General features: G+C 49.0%; 1 protein-coding gene across 3 annotated transcripts in view; it reads left to right on the top strand.

Annotated features, from left to right (window-relative positions):
• RBM26 (RNA binding motif protein 26) overlaps positions 1–17,216 on the top strand; it is a 116,289-nt gene that overhangs the window by 12,048 nt on the left and 87,025 nt on the right. For 2 of the 3 annotated variants that reach the window (XM_044286178.1, XM_044286176.1), the window contains exons 4-6: positions 974–1,062; positions 3,830–3,976; positions 8,874–9,091. In XM_044286178.1, the coding sequence (XP_044142113.1) occupies positions 974–1,062; positions 3,830–3,976; positions 8,874–9,091 (454 nt within the window). The remainder of the gene's footprint in view (positions 1–973; positions 1,063–3,829; positions 3,977–8,873; positions 9,092–17,216) is intronic. The other variant, XM_044286177.1, reaches the window with a different exon arrangement.

Raw genomic sequence — 17,216 nt, 5'->3', positions numbered from 1 at the left:
GCAGTGCCGCAAACTTCTCAATCCTTTCCCTAGGCCAGTGACGACACATTCATCGGTCACCTGACGTAGGCGCAGCTCGGCTCCATAGAAGTCAATACCAAGCACAGCAGCTATGCTTGATAAGCACATAGAAGGCCATGGTGATCAGCAAGGGTCCTGGGTGTTGGACCCTCACCAATCAGATACAGATACATTGTTGGAACTGTATAGCACTGTCAAGATTGTAGGGGGGTAGCGTTCGTAACCGCAGTGCTTTTCCCGTTCACTTCACTGACAGTGCTATGTAGTTTTGGCAATGGAGCTACACAAAACTGAAGATTGGCAGGTGTGCGAGCTGTTGGACCCCTGCCGATCAGCTAGTGATAGCCTATTAAAGGCTAGAAAATCTCTTTAATGCTTTTTCATCTGCAGCCACAGCATTAAATGTATGGCAGATTGATTGCTTGGGCTCAGATGCTGCAATTGTGTCCTCGATCATAGGAGAATGTCTGTGATTGACAGCAAGCCTCTTACAGAGGAAACGTCGGTCTCGACTGCTTAACCCTTTAGATGTCTTTGTACTGGGAAAGGCCCCCAGGAATGTCTAGTAGATGCCTACTACACCGTACCTTAGACATAGCATAATTGGTATCTTTCAATTTTCTACTGACAGACAATAATGCATTGGAATACTAAATAATGGTGGATTTATTTATTTTTTTGCATTCTCCCTAAAATGTTTTTATAAAAGTTAAAACATGATTATATATTGGTGCTATTGAATGATACAACTTGGCCTGCAGCAGACGAGAATACTCCACTATCCATGTATTCATGAAGACAATGAACAAATCCCTGCATCATTAACATCCATACTGTGTTAAATGCTACCATGCTGTAAATACTGAATGCTGATTTTTTATTTTTTTTGTGTGTGTATGTATCTGGATTAACGGGTTCATTGCTTTGTTTTCTCACTCACCATTTATCTCAGGTACCCAAAGATGATGAAAAAGAAAAAAAACCTTTAAGAAGAGTGACCCATAGCCCGCAGCCATCTACTGCACGACACAGAGAAAATAAGTAATTTCACTTTTCTTTTTCGTATTTCTTAAAGGGGTTGGACACTTTCTGGCTATTAGTGACCAATGTGTACAGAAGATGATTATATGGCACTTACTAATATAGCCTTTGTTGAAATACTGCACCATTTTCTATATTTCATAAGGTATGCTCCTTGTTTGCCAAGTCTTTTGTGCTGTCTACACAGAGGTCCTGTCCATCAGGTGGCCACTGATGGAGGGTCTTGTGACCAGGCAATCACCTCCATGTGATGTCTCCTCCATTCAAATACACTACACCTGCCACCTGCACTTGTTCTGTTGGACATTTAGTGGAGGAGACATCAGATGGAGGCGATTTGCCTGGTCACATGACCCTCCATCAGCGTCCATCTGATGGACAGGACCTCTGTGTGGACAGCACAAAAGACTTTGTAAACAAGGAGCATACCTTATAAAATACAGAACATGGTGCAGAGTTTCCACAAAGGCTATATTAGTAAGTACCATATAATCATCTTACATACACACAGTAACCAGAAAGTGGTCAACCCCTTTAAACTACTTTTAGTATTAGAAATAGTGCTGCACTATTATAGCACTCTGCCTATGTGCCTGTTTCATCAGGAACAGGACCAAGGCTGTAATACACAAAGAAACTTCTGTTCTCTGACGTTTAACTCCTTGTATGCTACGATCAAAGCAGATCACAGCATACAAGAGTAAAGCAAAGGTGGGATCCTCCCTTAATACTATCCTATGACTTTATTTATCCCATATGCAGACAACCCAGACTTAAGGGGGCTCTCCTGGAGTAGAATATTGTTGACATTTCCTCCAGGATAAGTTATCAATATCTGATCAATGGGGGTCTGACACCTGGCGTCGCCTACAGCACAGTGAGTGCTTTGGCCTCCTCACAGCTTACCAATCACAGCACCGTACATTATATAGCGGCTGTGCTTGGTATTGCAGCTCAATAAATGGGACTAAACTTCACCTAGGCTCTGTGACCTAGGAAGAGGCTGCTGTCCTCACTGGAGCATCACTGCCTCTTCAAACAGCTGATTGACAGGGTGCCAGGAATCAGATCTCCACCTATCTGATATTGATGACCTATCCTTGGGGTTAAGTCATCAATATTCTTCTCCCAGAAAACGCCTTTAATATGTAAGCATAAAGGCTAATGTACTTATGTTTTATACATGTACTGTAAATAATTCATAGAACTTTTATTATGGTATTAAAAATGAAAATCTGTAAACTAAAAATTTAGGACAAAAGAATGTTCTTCAAGGTGATTGTTGAATACCGTTTATTTTTTATTTTTTTTAGTAAGTTCAAAAATCTTTTACTTTTCTATCAAAATATATTAAATATAAATTCATAACTGACAGATATGTAGCCAAAATGATTTTTAAAAAAAAGAACAATTAGTCACTCAAAAAACAATGCCTCATTAAAGTACTGTACAGTATATTGTCCTAAAATTAAAAAAGTTATGATTACTGGAGGGAAAAACAAAAAATATCTAGTAACTTCTTTTTTAAGGGGTCTGAATGGCTTAAAACTGGTCATACTCGCCTCACTGGTTTCTTGATGCTCCTGCTCTGGGATTCCTCTGGTCTCTTCTTCCTGCTCCCACTTGTCACATTGTAAATGACTGCTCAGCCAATTGCTTGCAGTGGGTGACCCAGTGGAGGGTTGGTAAATATGAATTTAGTTAGGTTTTTTTCTTATTTTTGTTCCTCCAGCATTCTGCTTGCATCGGCCTGTGTAGTCAGGCTGTTGCAGACGAGCGCCGATGGATGTGTTCTCATCCATCGGTGCTTGCACTGCCTGTGTATTGGGCAGTGTAATAGCACCTAACACTGGGACCCTTACCACTGTAGGAAGGTACAAGGGGTTGTCATTGATGGTAGGTATTTATCACCGAGGTTCCTGGCCTCGGTGAAGTAAGAGCCGATATTTTCATGTGTCAACGGTAGCTAATGCTGATTGACACTTGCTATTTAGTATGGCTGTAAATAGTTGATTCGGGACGGATCTTATTGATAGTAGTCAAAGTGCTGGGCGGGTGACTACTCCCCATGTTCCAGGCCGGGTTTTGACAGCACCTGGCTATCCTTTAAAAAGGCAGCTGGGCTCAGCAGCAGAGAACTCTGTGTGTGTTGTGATCTGAGCCCTGTGCTGGGCTGAAAAGCTGAGACCTGTGTGTTGGGAGAGCAGGCCACCTAAAGCCTGCATTTAGACTGCTGGATGCAGAACCACCGACAAGGTGACTTTTTTTTGTTTGTTATGCGTGAACTTTCTACTCAGTGTGAACAAACGCCAACTCTGCAAAGAGTATTTTTGTTTGACCTTATGTGTGAATAAACATGGACATTTTAATTACAAACTTGTACTTTGCCTCTGTACTGCACCCGCTTAAGGCTACTTTCACACTTGTGGCAGGACGGATCCGACAGGCTGTTTACCATGTCTGATCCGCCCTGCAGCTAGTGTGAAAGTAGCCTAACCTAACTACTAGAGTGAATCCCCTCACCACCATGAGTTCAAGTAGCTGCTCAGCACCAGATTGGGAGTTGCGATAGGAAAAATCTGTCCTTTTCATTCTAATGATTGGTCAGATTCCTTTTGGATTTACAGGTGATTGTAGATGCTATCAATATATCATTTATGAGAATGATCATTAATGGGGCGGATGTCTTTAACCAAAGTACCATTGAACTGTATTTTTCCCCTCTGTCCATTCTTTTAAACGTTGACTGTTTAATGTCCCTAAACAGGGAAAATAATAGAAAACGAAGTAACTCTGACAGGGAGAGCACGTCTGTTACGTCTTTTAGATCAGGAGGTCAGGAACAGAAACCAGATATTGATACTACATCAGGCCGCCTAAGTGGAAGCAAAGTGCAGACTTCAAAGAATACAAGGTAAGAAAGTCAGTGTACACTGCTGTTTCAGGGTCACATATTATCAAAATAAAAATATGGAGGCTGTGATAGTAATTCTCGTCATGGGATGGGATTTAAAGGGGTTGTCCAAGTTATATTTATTGATGACCTATCCTCAGGTTAGGTCATCAATATCAGATTGGCGGGGGTCATCAATAAATATAATTTAGATCCATCTTAAAGCGGTTGTCCGTCAGCAGAATATACTGCCTTATGTTAGAATTCATATCACAGCTACAGATGCGTGCTCTTAGCAGCCGAAAGGGTTAAAAAATGTTGTTCCAGTTGGCTAATATGTACACTGAAAGAATACAGCAGACCTAAAGGGGGTTATCTAGGAATTTAATATCAACAGTTGAGGAAAATCAGCACTCCAACCCTTAATAGGGTAAAAAAAAAAAAAAAAGGCTCTTAGTCCCTGGGTGAGTAACCCAGGGTATTCTGGTGCATGCAGCACGATCCTGGCTCTGGATCCCACTATGCGGCACTCATCCAATTCAGAAAGGGTTTTATTAGCTAATAGGCATGAGAAAGACTTTATATAGTAGAAACGTTGCTATGTATGGTGCCTTTTAGTTAATAAAACACCTTTTGCTTGAATTGGACGAGTGCTGCAGATTTTCGACTTCTATCCTCAGGATAGTTCATCAATAGATGGACTAGGGTCTGTCTCTCCACAGCTTGGCAAGCACAGTGCCGTACACTGTATAGCAGCCGCGCTTGGTATTGCAGCTCAGCCCCATTCACTCAAATGGGACTGAGCTGAGCCTAGGCCATGTGATCGTTATACAGTGAAGTCACTGGCTTAGGAAGAGGCCTAAATGCCCATAGAGCACCACAGCTTTTTCGAATAGCTGACTGGCAGGGTTCCCACAAATCATTTTGATTAAAGGGGTTCTCTAGGAATAAAAAAAAAATACCTTTCATTACTTAGAATGGCTCGTTTTGTCTAGGGAACAATCATTAGGAGAAATAAAATGGCCGCACTCCTATCAGTACACAAAGAACCTGTCCTATTTATACAGGAGGACAAGTTACATCACCACAATGAGCCATAGTGCTGCCTCATCCTCTCTGCTCTGCTTGTCAGGAATCATGATCCTGAATACAGGTGAATGTCTGTGGGAATGGAGATGATGAGGGGAGGGTGAGGTGTGGCTATTGAGCAGCAGCACTTGTTTACCGTCTCCATTACCACAGCCTGTCCTGTCCATCCTTTATGTACTTCATGTCTCTTCATGAACTAAATTCCCTAGAGTTTCTCATCTGTATTCAAGATCATAATCCCTGACAAGTAGAGAGGAGGATGAGGCAGCTTTTTACCTCAGTGTTGTAAAATAACTTGTCCTCATGTAGGATCAGGACAGGTTTTGTGTGAACTAATGGGACAGCAGCCATTTTGTTTCCCCTGATGACTGCTCCCTAGACAAAACGAGCCATTATAAATAATGAAAGGCATTTGAGAAAATATTTTATAATAAAGTAATAATTAAGTATTTTAATTTTCTTAATTCCCGGGGAATCCCTTTAATGACTGAGGATACGCCATCAATATAAAATATCCAGATAACCCCTTTAAGAGAGTGCTTCCTTGGCAGCAATGATTGATGGCCGACTGCTGAATATACACTGTAGATATATAATATACACACATGCTTTTACGTAGGGCAGTTAAAGGGGTTCTCTCACTTTATCATGTAGAGAAAGTTAATACAAGGCACTTACTAATGTATTGTGATTGTCCATATTGCGTCCTTTGCTGGCTTCATTAATTTTTTCCATTGTATTATGCAATGCTCATATCCAGGGGTTACAGCCACGATGCAGCGCAGATATGAGGTGGCTGGGAACTGCTGCGCATGCGTGCCTATGTGCGCTCCCACAGTCTCAGCCACAAGAGTTGCCAGCACTTTTTCTTATAGTGTACAAGCACAGCCGCCACTGCTGGATCGCAGGTTGGTCATAACTAGGCTCAAGCGAATCGAGCTTCGTATCATAGATCCAAAGTCAATTTGTTCTAACACTTTGTTTAATGCTGTACAGAGACCTTTCTCCATACAGCATTAAAATGTATTGCCTCCATGGAGGCAGAATTTGTTTCAGCAGAAGTTGCTTGAGACTTCGGTGAATTAATTCAGTATTCAATTCTACATCTTTAAAAACATTTAAAATTCTTAATCCAAAGTCAGAAATGGTACCAGCTGGTACCTCGGTACCAAACCTGACTTTGGATTGCTATTTTAAAATGTTTTTAAAGATGCAGAAGTGAATACTGAATTAATTCACTGAAGTCTCGCGCGACTAGGGCTGAAACAAATTTTGCCTCCACGGGGGCAATACATTTTAATGCTGTACGGAGAAAGGTCTCTGTAGAGCATCAAAACGAAGTGTTTGAACGAATGGACTTCGCATCTATGATCCGAAGCTCGATTCGCTCAACATTAGTCATAACCTCCTGGATACAAGCAGTGTATAATGTGATGAAAAATGCATCAGGACAGCGAAGGAGACAATATAGACAGTCCCAATACATTAGTAGGTGCCTTGTATTAACTTTCTCTACATGATAAATGCCATTAGCTAAAGACAACCCCTTTAACAGAGCTATACCAGCGGAATAAATTTTTTTTAAAAAAGCATGTCGCTAGGGCTGAAACGATTATTCGAATAACTCGATTAAATCGAGTCAAAAAATTCATCGATGCAGTTTCCCTGCATCGAGGAATCGTTCAGATCACGTGATCACGGAGCGGGAGTGAAATTAAGCGTCTCACTCACCACTTCCGTGTCCTCCGGAGCCAGAGAGGCAGGACTGAGCGGCCGGCACAGCGGAGGGAGGAGGGAGTCTCTCCCTCCCCACTGTGCGCGGCTGCCGCTGAAGACCAAGTAGGAGGAGGAGGGGAAGAGGGGAGGGGAGGGACTGTGGCCACTGCACCACCAATTAATGTGCCGGCCATATCCCACAGGGTCCCCCTCCTCCCCCCCATCATTGGTGGCAGTGTCTGTTCCGATCGGAGCCCCAGCAGTGTAATGCTGGGGCTCCGATCGGTTACCATGGGAGCCAGGACGCTGCTTAAGTCCTGGCTGCCATGGTATGTTAGTAGTGAGCAGAGAGCAGCGCATTATACTCACGTGCGCTGTGGCCGCCGGTCGCACCTTCTTCTGTCTGTGCGGCGGATTGCTAATGCTTACAGCATTAGCAATGCGCCGCACAGACCTATGAGAAGGAGCGACCGGCGGCCACAGCGCACGTGAGTATAATGCGCTGCTCTCTGCTCACTACTAACATACCATGGCAGCCAGGACTTAAGCAGCGTCCTGGCTCCCATGGTAACCGATCGGAGCCCCAGCATTACACTGCTGGGGCTCCGATCGGAACTGACACTGCCACCAATGATGGGGGGGAGGAGGGGGACCCTGTGGCCACTGCCACCAATGATTAATACTGGGGAGGGGGGGAGGGGGGGAGGGAGGGGGGGAGGGGGGGGTTGCGTTACCAGAGGGGGCATATCAGAGGCTGGGGGAGGCAGATCAGAGGCTGGGGGGAGGGAGGGGAGGCAGATCAGAGGCTGGGGGGAGGGGGGGAGGCAGATCAGAAGCTGGGGGGAGGGGGGGAGGCAGATCAGAAGCTGGGGGGAGGGGGGGAGGCAGATCAGAGGCTGGGGGGAGGCAGATCAGAAGCTGGGGGGAGGGGGGGAGGCAGATCAGAAGCTGGGGGGAGGGGGGGAGGCAGATCAGAGGCTGGGGGGAGGCAGATCAGAAGCTGGGGGGAGGGGGGGAGGCAGATCAGAGGCTGGGGGGAGGGGGGGAGGCAGATCAGAGGCTGGGGGGGGGAGGCAGATCAGAGGCTGGGGGGGGGAGGCAGATCAGAGGCTGGGGGGGGGAGGCAGATCAGAGGCTGGGGGGGGGAGGCAGATCAGAGGCTGGGGGGGGGAGCCAGATCAGAGGCTGGGGGGGGGAGCCAGATCAGAGGCTGGGGGGGGGGGCCAGATCAGAGGCTGGGGGGGGCCAGATCAGAGGCTGGGGGGGGCCAGATCAGAGGCTGGGGGGGGCCAGATCAGAGGCTGGGGGGGGGGGAGCCAGATCAGAGGCGGGGGCAAGCAGATCAGAGGCTGGGGGGAGGCAGATGGAGAGAGAGTGGTTAATGGAGGCTGCAAGCACCACCTTGGCATGTATAAAGTTATTGGTTTAGAGAGGGGTTAATGAAGGCACCTCCGATGCTTTCATTAACCTCTTCAGACCAATAACTTTATACATGCCTAATGCCAAGGTGCTTCCATTAACCCCTCCAAACCCAATGGGCATGTATAAAGTTATTGGTTTGGAGGGGTTAATGGAAGCACCTTGGCATTAGGCATGCCTTCAAACCAATAACTTTATACATACCTAATTACGTACGTTATTTTAAGTAGCTTTTTCTTATTAGATTACTCGATGAATCGAGAAATATAATCGATAGAATACTCGATTACAAAAATATTCGTTTACTGCAGCCCTACATGTCGCTGTGCAAATTCTTCAAAAAATAGCAGCAGAAACGGCTGTGAATGCCTTTCAACTGATTATTGGCTCATGTGGGTCATTGCTCCAGTAATTTGTCGAACAGCATTTTCAGGCATTATCTGCCATGTCGGAACAGGAGCAGGAAGTGGAGTGCATTGGGGCCTCTGCACTGATAGAAAGGCAGCAGCAGGGGATCCTCAAAGAATGTACACCACGTGGACAATGCTAACACATTTTTATTTATTTTTTCAACACATTACTTGTCTTATATTTAATAAAATGGAGCCAGCTTAATATCACTGCAGTAAAATGTCATCTTCATACATTTTTCACTTCATTATGCTATATGTGTTTCAATAATTTTTTTCACTAGGAGTAGGGAAGACCGAAAAAAAGATGACCGTTCTCGTAAAAGGGAGCATGAGCGGATCTTGCCCCGGAGAGATTCCTACAGGGATAGATACAACAGACGAAGGGGGCGAAGTCGCAGTTACAGCAGAAGTCGTAGTCGCAGTTGGAGTAAAGAAAGGCAACGTGATCGAGACAGGGATAGAAGCCGGAGTCGAACAAGAAGTAGAACAAGGAGCAGAGGTGGGTGTAGAGTCCGATAATACATTCAGGAAGGGTCTATAGAACTTTTGTTTGCCTGTGACAGAGCCTACGTTTCATGCTTAGGTTGCTATTAAGTACAGTCATGTCTATAAATATTGAAGACAATTGCAGTAGAGGCCTGGCAGAGCATCACCAGGTATGAAACACAGCGTCTGGTGATGTCTATGCGTTCCAGACTTCAGGCTGTAATTGACTGCAAAGGATTTGCAACAAAGTATTAAACAGTGAAAGTTTGATTTAGGATTATTATTCTGTCCTATTACTTTTGGTCCCTAACAAGTGGGAGGCACATAAGCAAACTGTTGTAATTCCTACACCGTTCACCTGATTTGGATGCAAATACCCTCAAATTAAATCTGACAGTCTGCAGGTAAAGCACATCTTGTTCATTTCATTTCAAATCCATTGTGGAGGTGTATAGAGCCAAACATGTTAGAATTGTGTCGATGTCCCAATATTTATGGACCCGACTGTATGTTCATATTAGACATTGACAGCTGCAGGCACAATATTCCCCAGTGGCCCGAGGGATATAAAAACACAATTCAGAACCATTTGTGACACCGAGGTCACACTGCCTTGGAACAGAATTTGGGAACTGGTTGCAAAATCACCCACCCACTTAAAATTTTTGTAAATTACTCTAAAATTGTAAAGGGGTTCTCCAGCTTTCTAACAAATTTTGGCTCCTCTCTGGAGGACCTGTGGAGAGAAGCATTCTCCCCACTACTGTTTCCCATCTTCTTTGGTCCACCGCTTCCGGGCTCAGATGGGGGTCCCGTGGACTGAGGCCAGTCATTGGAGAGTAGCACTGCAAACCGAGGAGGCCGGAACCAAACAGCAGGTAGTTTGCTCCACAGGTCTGGTTTTGGTTCTGCTTTTAGGCCTCTTACACGACTGTATTTTTGCTCCACAACCGATCAGCATTTTTTAGGGGCCACAAAAAATGCTGACAGCACACTGTATGCTTTCTGCATCCATATGTCTGTTCCGCCGTCTCGCAAAAAAATAGACCATGTCCTATTCTTGTCTGTTTTGTGGACAAGAATAAGCATCGTTACAATTGATTTGCCAAAAAAATAACTGGATGTAACAGCAAAATACATTACTTACAGTTGTGTGAATACAACCTTAGGATGTGTGTTTTTTTTTTTTTTTTTTTTTTTTTCTTAATGCCAGTAGGGAATAATAAAACACCCGAAAAAGGCCTCTTTCTCGCCCAGTTTCCTTGGGGGACACAGAAGACCTTGGGTATAGCTCATCTCCATAGGAGGCGTGACACTAAGTGAAAACTGTTAAGCCCCTCCTCCACAGCTATACCCTCAGCCTGGAGAGAGAGACTGCCAGTTTTTGCTTAGTGTCCAAGGAGGCAAGACACTCCCTGCTCTGCAGGGCTGATTCTCCTTGTTTAAATTTTGATTTTTACTTTTTTCTTTTCTTTTTGTTCCAGATCATCAGGGACAACAGAGTCGCACTAGACCTCTCTGTTTCTCCCGGGGTCGAGCTGCGCCAGTGCCGGTCACCGCACTGCTGCCTCCCCCACAGAAGGCAAGGTGGACCAGGGCAGCCCAGCTCCCCTGTATCCCGCCAGCGCAAGGGTCGCCCGCACGCCAAGCCCCTCTTCCAGCGTCCTGCCACTACGGTGCCAGTAGCTGAAGGGGCGACCCTGCTGGAATGGACCGAGGGTGAAGACGGCTGTGGTAAGAGAGTGGCTTCTCCAGCCCTACGACCCCCCCCTTTCCACCACCACCCGGTCTCCTGCGGGCCTAACCCCCCCCCCCCATGGCCCATACTGTGCCTCTCTGAACAGCTTTCATAGCTGTGATGGTGAATGCCTTGCCTCTGATGGCAGAGGTCATGAGTTCGAATCCCTGGACAAACCTTAACCCTTCCACTGCTGGATCTAGGCTGGCCCCTGGGGTGCCGCAGGGCGGCAATCTGCTCCCTGCTCCCTGCTCCCCCCCTCCCCCTCCTGGCCCCATAGGACATGCAGCTGCTGTCCCCCTTTATCTTTTGATGTCCCGCCGGTATATATTACTACGCGGGCACCCGATCTCGGGGTCCCCCCATCTCCTTACCGGAGCGTTGCTCAGGGCCTGGGGCCCGCTCCTGACAGACCTCGCCTCCGGCCGGCATGGACATTCCGGTGCGGCCGGGCGCCGCAATGACCTGCTGGGCCGCCATCGGGCCTGCGGGGCCGCAATTCCGGCACTCCATTTGGGCCCGACTCTTCCGGCCTGCGGGGTGGGCTCCCGCGGCCGGTTTAATGCGCCGCTCCGCCTCAGTCCCGGCGGTATATAATACTATGCGGCCCCGGTCGGCCGGGCGCCGCACAAATTTAGGCCCCGGCTTTACGGCCTACTAGGCCGCGAAATTCTGGCCTTTGTTGGAGGGGGCGGGTACTTCTCCAGGCGCGAATTCTTCCCGCCTGGGGCTTCCTCCGCCCCCAGTGGATCGCAGCGCCGGCCCCCAGGCCGGCTCCCTGTTAACCCTTTGGGTGCAGGCCGGCTCCCAATGGGCCTGTATGGTTGGCCACCCCTTTTTTCTCTTGCATCAAGAGAATCTGTGCCCCTATATGGTGGTTCCCCTTTAGCCTCAGAGAGGCTGTTTTAAATAAAAAAAAAAAAAAAAAAAAAAAAAATGAAATAATAATGAATAAACAGATGTCTAACAGATTCTTGTGGGCTGCGCAGGACGCTGCAGCCTCATCGCAGTAGTGCTGCCTGTCTGCATGCCCCCCTTCCATAGGCAGCATGGTTTCGCGCTCCCAGCCTGCGTCGCTGCCAGGTGCATTTCCCCTTTTAGGCGGTTTCTTGCCCTCTCCCGGGATGCAGCGCGGGCCAAGTGCATGCGGTCAGTTCTGTAGGCAGCATTCGTCACCCTCTCCAGGTATGGTGCCTGCCATGGGCATGACCCCCCCCCCTCCCAGGCGGGATACTGCACTCTCCCTGGCTGCGGGCTGGCCCTGTGTATGACCTTCTTAGGCGGATTGCTGCAGGTTCACCGGATACGGTGCTGGCCATGTGCACGACCCCCTTCCATAGGCGGAACGCTGCACTCTCACTGGATTCGCTGCCAGCCGTGTGCGTGACCCCCTTCCATAGGCGGAATACTGCACTCTCACCGGATACGGTGCTGGCCATGTGCACGTCCCCCTTCCATAGGCGGAACGCTGCACTCTCACTGGATTCGCTGCCAGCCGTGTGCGTGACCCCCTTCCATAGGCGGAATACTGCACTCTCACCGGATACGGTGCTGGCCATGTGCACGTCCCCCTTCCATAGGCGGAACGCAGCACTCTCACTGGATTCGCTGCCGGCCGTGTGCGTGACCAACTTCCATAGGCGGAATACTGCACCCTCACCGGATACGGTACTGGCCATGTGCACGTCCCCCTTCCATTGGCGGAACGCAGCACTCTCGCTGGATTCGCGGTCGACCATGTGCGTGACCCCCTTCCATTGGCGGAACGCTATACTCTCACTGGATTTGTTGCCGATCATGTGCATGTCCCCCTTTTATTAGGCGGAAATCTGCACTCTCACCGGATGCGGTGCTGGCCAGGTGCACGACACGCTTCCATAGGCGGAACGCTGCACTTTCACTGGATTCGCGGCTGGCCGTAGGCATGACCCCCTTCCATAGGTGGTATGCTGCACTCTCATTGGATTCGCTGCCGGCCTTGGGCACGCCTCCTTCCCTCAGGCGGCATGCATACACTCCCTCTGTCTGTGGTTGTTCTCTCGCCGGTGCGTTGCTGGCCATGTGCATGAACCCCTTCCATGGCGGGGTGCTTGCACTCTCGCTGGATCCGCTGTCAGCCATGTGCATGGCCCCTCTTCCGTGGGCGGTGTACGCACTCTCACTGGATTCGCATTCGCTGCCGGCCATGGGCATGCCTCCCTTCCTCAGGCGACATACACACATTCTCACTGACTGTGTTTGTCTCTCGCCAGTACGTTGCTGGCTATGTGCATGACTCCCGTACATGGCAGGGTGCTCTCACTCTCCCTGGATGAGATGCTGGCCATGTGCATGACGCCCGCTGCACGTGCAAGCGGGCGTCATGTTTACACATCGCACCAGCGCCGTACATGGGTGGAACGCTTGCACTCCCATTGGATTCGGTGCTGGCCTTGTGTGTGACCACCCCTCATTCCATGGGCGGACCTTTGCACGCTCATGAGATTCACGGCTGTCCTTGTACGTGCTGTGCTGGACTTGTACATGTCCCCTTCATTGGCGGAGTGGTTGCACTCTCACAAAGTTCGGTGTTGGGGGAATTATTGCACGCTCTCTTAATGCTAGGATAACCCTGTGCATGTCCCCCTTTCACTAGGTGGACCTCCTGCGCTCCTGCAGGATTGTATGGTATGTCCTATGTCTCTGGAGTAGGTACGGCCTTAGGCGTCACCCCCTTTTGGGGTGGGCCTTTGCACTCTTGCCGACTGCAGTTTGCCAGGTACATTTCCCCTCTTTCGGGGCGGACTGCTTACGTTCCATCGCGTGCCATGCTAGGCTTATGCATAACTCCCTTTCAGGTTGCACTTTGCACTTCCATAGATGCTGGGGCACTCTGTGGCTGGCCCTCTTCTCTGAGTGACTTTTTTGCAGGGAGCGGCCGTTCTTGTGCGTTGTTTGGGCCGTTTATGCCTTCTCCTCCCGTAGGTGGGTTGGCCTTCTCACTGCTTACGGGGCTGCTCGTACGTATGCTTCCCCTCCTTCCTGCGACATCCCTTTGTTCTCTTGGGTTACTTGCCGCAAGCCTTGCACTCGTCTCTACAGAGATCGTTCTGTCCACCTGACCCGGAGGGCTCTGTGCTCTCTACTGCACCGAGCTGGGTGGTACTCATTCATTTCGTTGGCCCTTCCTCCCGGGAAGTGTTCGTGGTTCCTAGATGCGTGCTGTTGTCTGCAGCGCCCCTCGGATTCTTCGTTGACTCTGGCGGGACTATGGTTCCTTCGCCTATTACCATTTCCTCCTCTTCGGATGCAGTGTGGTATGAGTCCTTCCTCTTGGCGCCCTCTACGCTTCGGTCTGATCTGCTACCAGGTTCGGGCCACTCTTCTCGGGTAGATCACCCAACTTCTCTTGGATGCTCTATTACCCAGGTCCGGAGGACTTCCACCTTGGGTTCTTCAGGGTATTTGCCTTCTGCGAGGCGGTGAACCTGGCGTCTCACAGTGTAGCAGGGTTCTGCTTTTGGGCTGTCCTATGACTTCCCTGCTGCCCACTCCTCCTTTCGGTTGGGGGGTGTGATGCCGGCCTCTGTCTCGACTACCTTGTCTCGCCGGCTCTGTTTGGCTCCCCGTTCGGTACAGATCACGCCGATGTGGCTTCTGCCCGGCCAGGCTTCAGAGGCTGTTCCTTCACTGTCCTCCCCTCTGGGGGGAGCATGGTTGTTCATGTGGATGGTTCCGGTGTTCCTTTGGTCTCGTACTGTCTCCCTTGTTCACACTGGCTGTATTAGCTGTGTGCCTCTTGCTGGGTCTACCGCGTTCTGTCCTCCCGCTGGGTGCAGATTGCGTTTTCCATTCTAGGCTATGGTCCTGCTGTAGACTTACCTTCTTGGTAACTTGGGGGGACTGCCCTTCGGTCCAGATTGTCCTTCGATCTCCCACACCAGGACTGTAGATAGTCTTCCTGTGGTGGCTACATAAGCATGGACTTTAGCCTGTCTTGTCCTGGCATCTGGCGGATGCTGGGCGGACCCTTCGGTTCCCTTCCGTCTGTCCTTCTGCTCCCCCACTCCGGGTGGATACGGGACAACGTTGCTCGGAGGCCGACGGGACCAGTTTTGCCGACCCTTCTGCCCGTGTTACTGGTCTGCGCCTGGTCACATTGGGTTTTTATCCGCTTGCCCAGGTGACTCCAGCGGGCTCGCTACTGTTCGCTCCTGGCTGTGTTTCGTCCAGGATCTGTCGTTGGACTTAAGGTTGTTTTTTTTTTATTTTTTTTTTTTTTTTTTTTTTGTCTGGGTGTCGGTGGGTAGCTGGGCATTCCCCACTCTGCCCTTCTCCCCCCCATGGTTCTGTCTTTCTCCAGTCCGGCCTGGACCTGGGACTGGGACTCCTTTGCTTGAAGTGTCAAGTGTCGGCGCTGTCCTTCCTCTTCCAGCGTTCCCCGGCCCTCGGGGCCTGTCCAGACCTTCTTCCTCGGAGTGGCTCTTTGGTTCCTCTGTACTGTACTCTCGGCGCTCCAATCTTGTCCTTGGAGCCGTTACAGGAGTTCTCTCTACCCCTTCTGTCCTGTACGGTTGTGTTCCGTATCAGTCGTGTCTCTGACGGGTGCCGGAATGGCCCCTTTTTTTGTTACGAGCTTTGTCTTTTCCAGGACAGGGCTGTTCTGCATCCCGTTTCTTCCTTCCTTCCTTCCTTCTGAAGGTGGTGTTTGCCTTTCGCTTCAACACCTCACCTATTTGGACGTTGTTTGGGCCTTGCCGTTTTTACTTGGAGATCTCCGACTCTTGCAGACGTTCGGCCTCTTGGGTTTCCAGGAGGGCTGTGCATAGGGTTGACGGACTCCAGGGTGGTTTTCCTCCGCTTGATCAGATTGGCTATTGCTGAGGTTACCGCACCAAGGGCAGGATTCTGTCTTTGGTGTCACCGTTCCTTTCACCAGAGCGGTCGGTGCCTCCTGGGCCGGAGGCATTGGGCTTCGGCCGTGCATTTGGGCACGGCGGCCACAGGTCTGCCTTGCACGCCTTACTGAGTTCTACAGGGTGCATACTCTGACTTTGGCAGATGCTGCCTTACCCCGCCTGGGTTTACAGGCGGCGGTTCATTGATGCCTTTCGGGTGCTTCACCTTGGTGCTGTGGTCCCTCCCCCTTTTGGACTGCTTTTGAACGTCCCAAGGTCTTCTGTGTCCCCCAAGGAAACTGGGCGAGAAAACGAGATTTTTGTATAACTTACCAGTAAAATCTCTTTCTCGCTCTTTCCTTGGGGGACACAGCACCCACCCATTCATTGTTTTTTTTCTCTGTACGTTTTCCAAGTTTTTGTTACCCGTTGGGTAGTTGGCTTGTTGGTTCCTTGTTGGACTTTGCCTTTTCTCACTGCTTGGACACGCAACTGGCAGTCTCTCTCTCCAGGCTGAGGGTATAGCTGTGGAGGAGGGGCTTAACAGTTTTCACTTAGTGTCACGCCTCCTATGGAGATGAGCTATACCCAAGGTCTTCTGTGTCCCCCAAGGAAAGAGCGAGAAAGAGATTTTACTGGTAAGTTATACAAAAATCTCGTTTTCACACTACAGTATGTTGCATTCAGTGTTTTGCGTTCCGTTTTTCACGGATCCGTTGTTCCGTTTTTTGCTTCCGTTGTGGTTCAGTTTCCGTTCCGTTGTTCCGTTCCGTTTTTCCGTATGGCAAATACAGTATACAGTAATTTCATATAAAAAATTGGGCTGGGCATAACATTTTCAATTGATGGTTCCGCAAAAAACGGAACGGATACGGAAGACATACGGATGCATTTCCGTATGTGTTCCGTTTTTTTTGCGGCCCCATTGACTTGAATGGAGCCACGGACTGTGATTCTCGGCCAAATATAGGACATGTTCTATCTTTTCAACGGAACGGAAAAAACGGAAAAACGGAATGCATACGGAACACATTCTGTTTTTTTGCGGAACCATTGAAATGAATGGTTCCGTATACGGACCGTATACGGAACGCAAAAAACGGACCGTATACGGAACGCAAAAAACTGTAGTGTGAAAGAGGCCAAAGAGTAAGGGATATTTATGAAGACTGACGTTCACATATGCCTGTCTTGATACTTGTGCCCAGGGGTGGGAGGCATCTAATTTGTTAGATGCCTCTTAATAAACTAGTTGCATCTGTGGCAGTCCGTGCATCAGGAATTCAAGTCTATGCCAGCTAGGGGCTGGTGTAGGCTTCAGCTTTAGCTTACTCCAGTTTCTGCCATAAGTCGTAGTAAACCCAGCAGGCTGTGACGCTCCAGCCTCCAGCTAAGCTGTACCCCTTTTCTCTCCTCTTTAGAAAATTGCAAATTCTAGTGCTAGTATGGCATGCTCCATAATTTGTGACTTTTTTTTAACACCTCAGTAGTGATGTAAACACATTAGTAAATGCCCCTCACTG

The sequence above is a fragment of the Bufo gargarizans genome, chromosome 3 (genome assembly GCF_014858855.1).
Source record: "Bufo gargarizans isolate SCDJY-AF-19 chromosome 3, ASM1485885v1, whole genome shotgun sequence".
NCBI lineage: Eukaryota > Metazoa > Chordata > Amphibia > Anura > Bufonidae > Bufo > Bufo gargarizans.
This window is presented reverse-complemented; position numbering and strand designations above follow the sequence as displayed.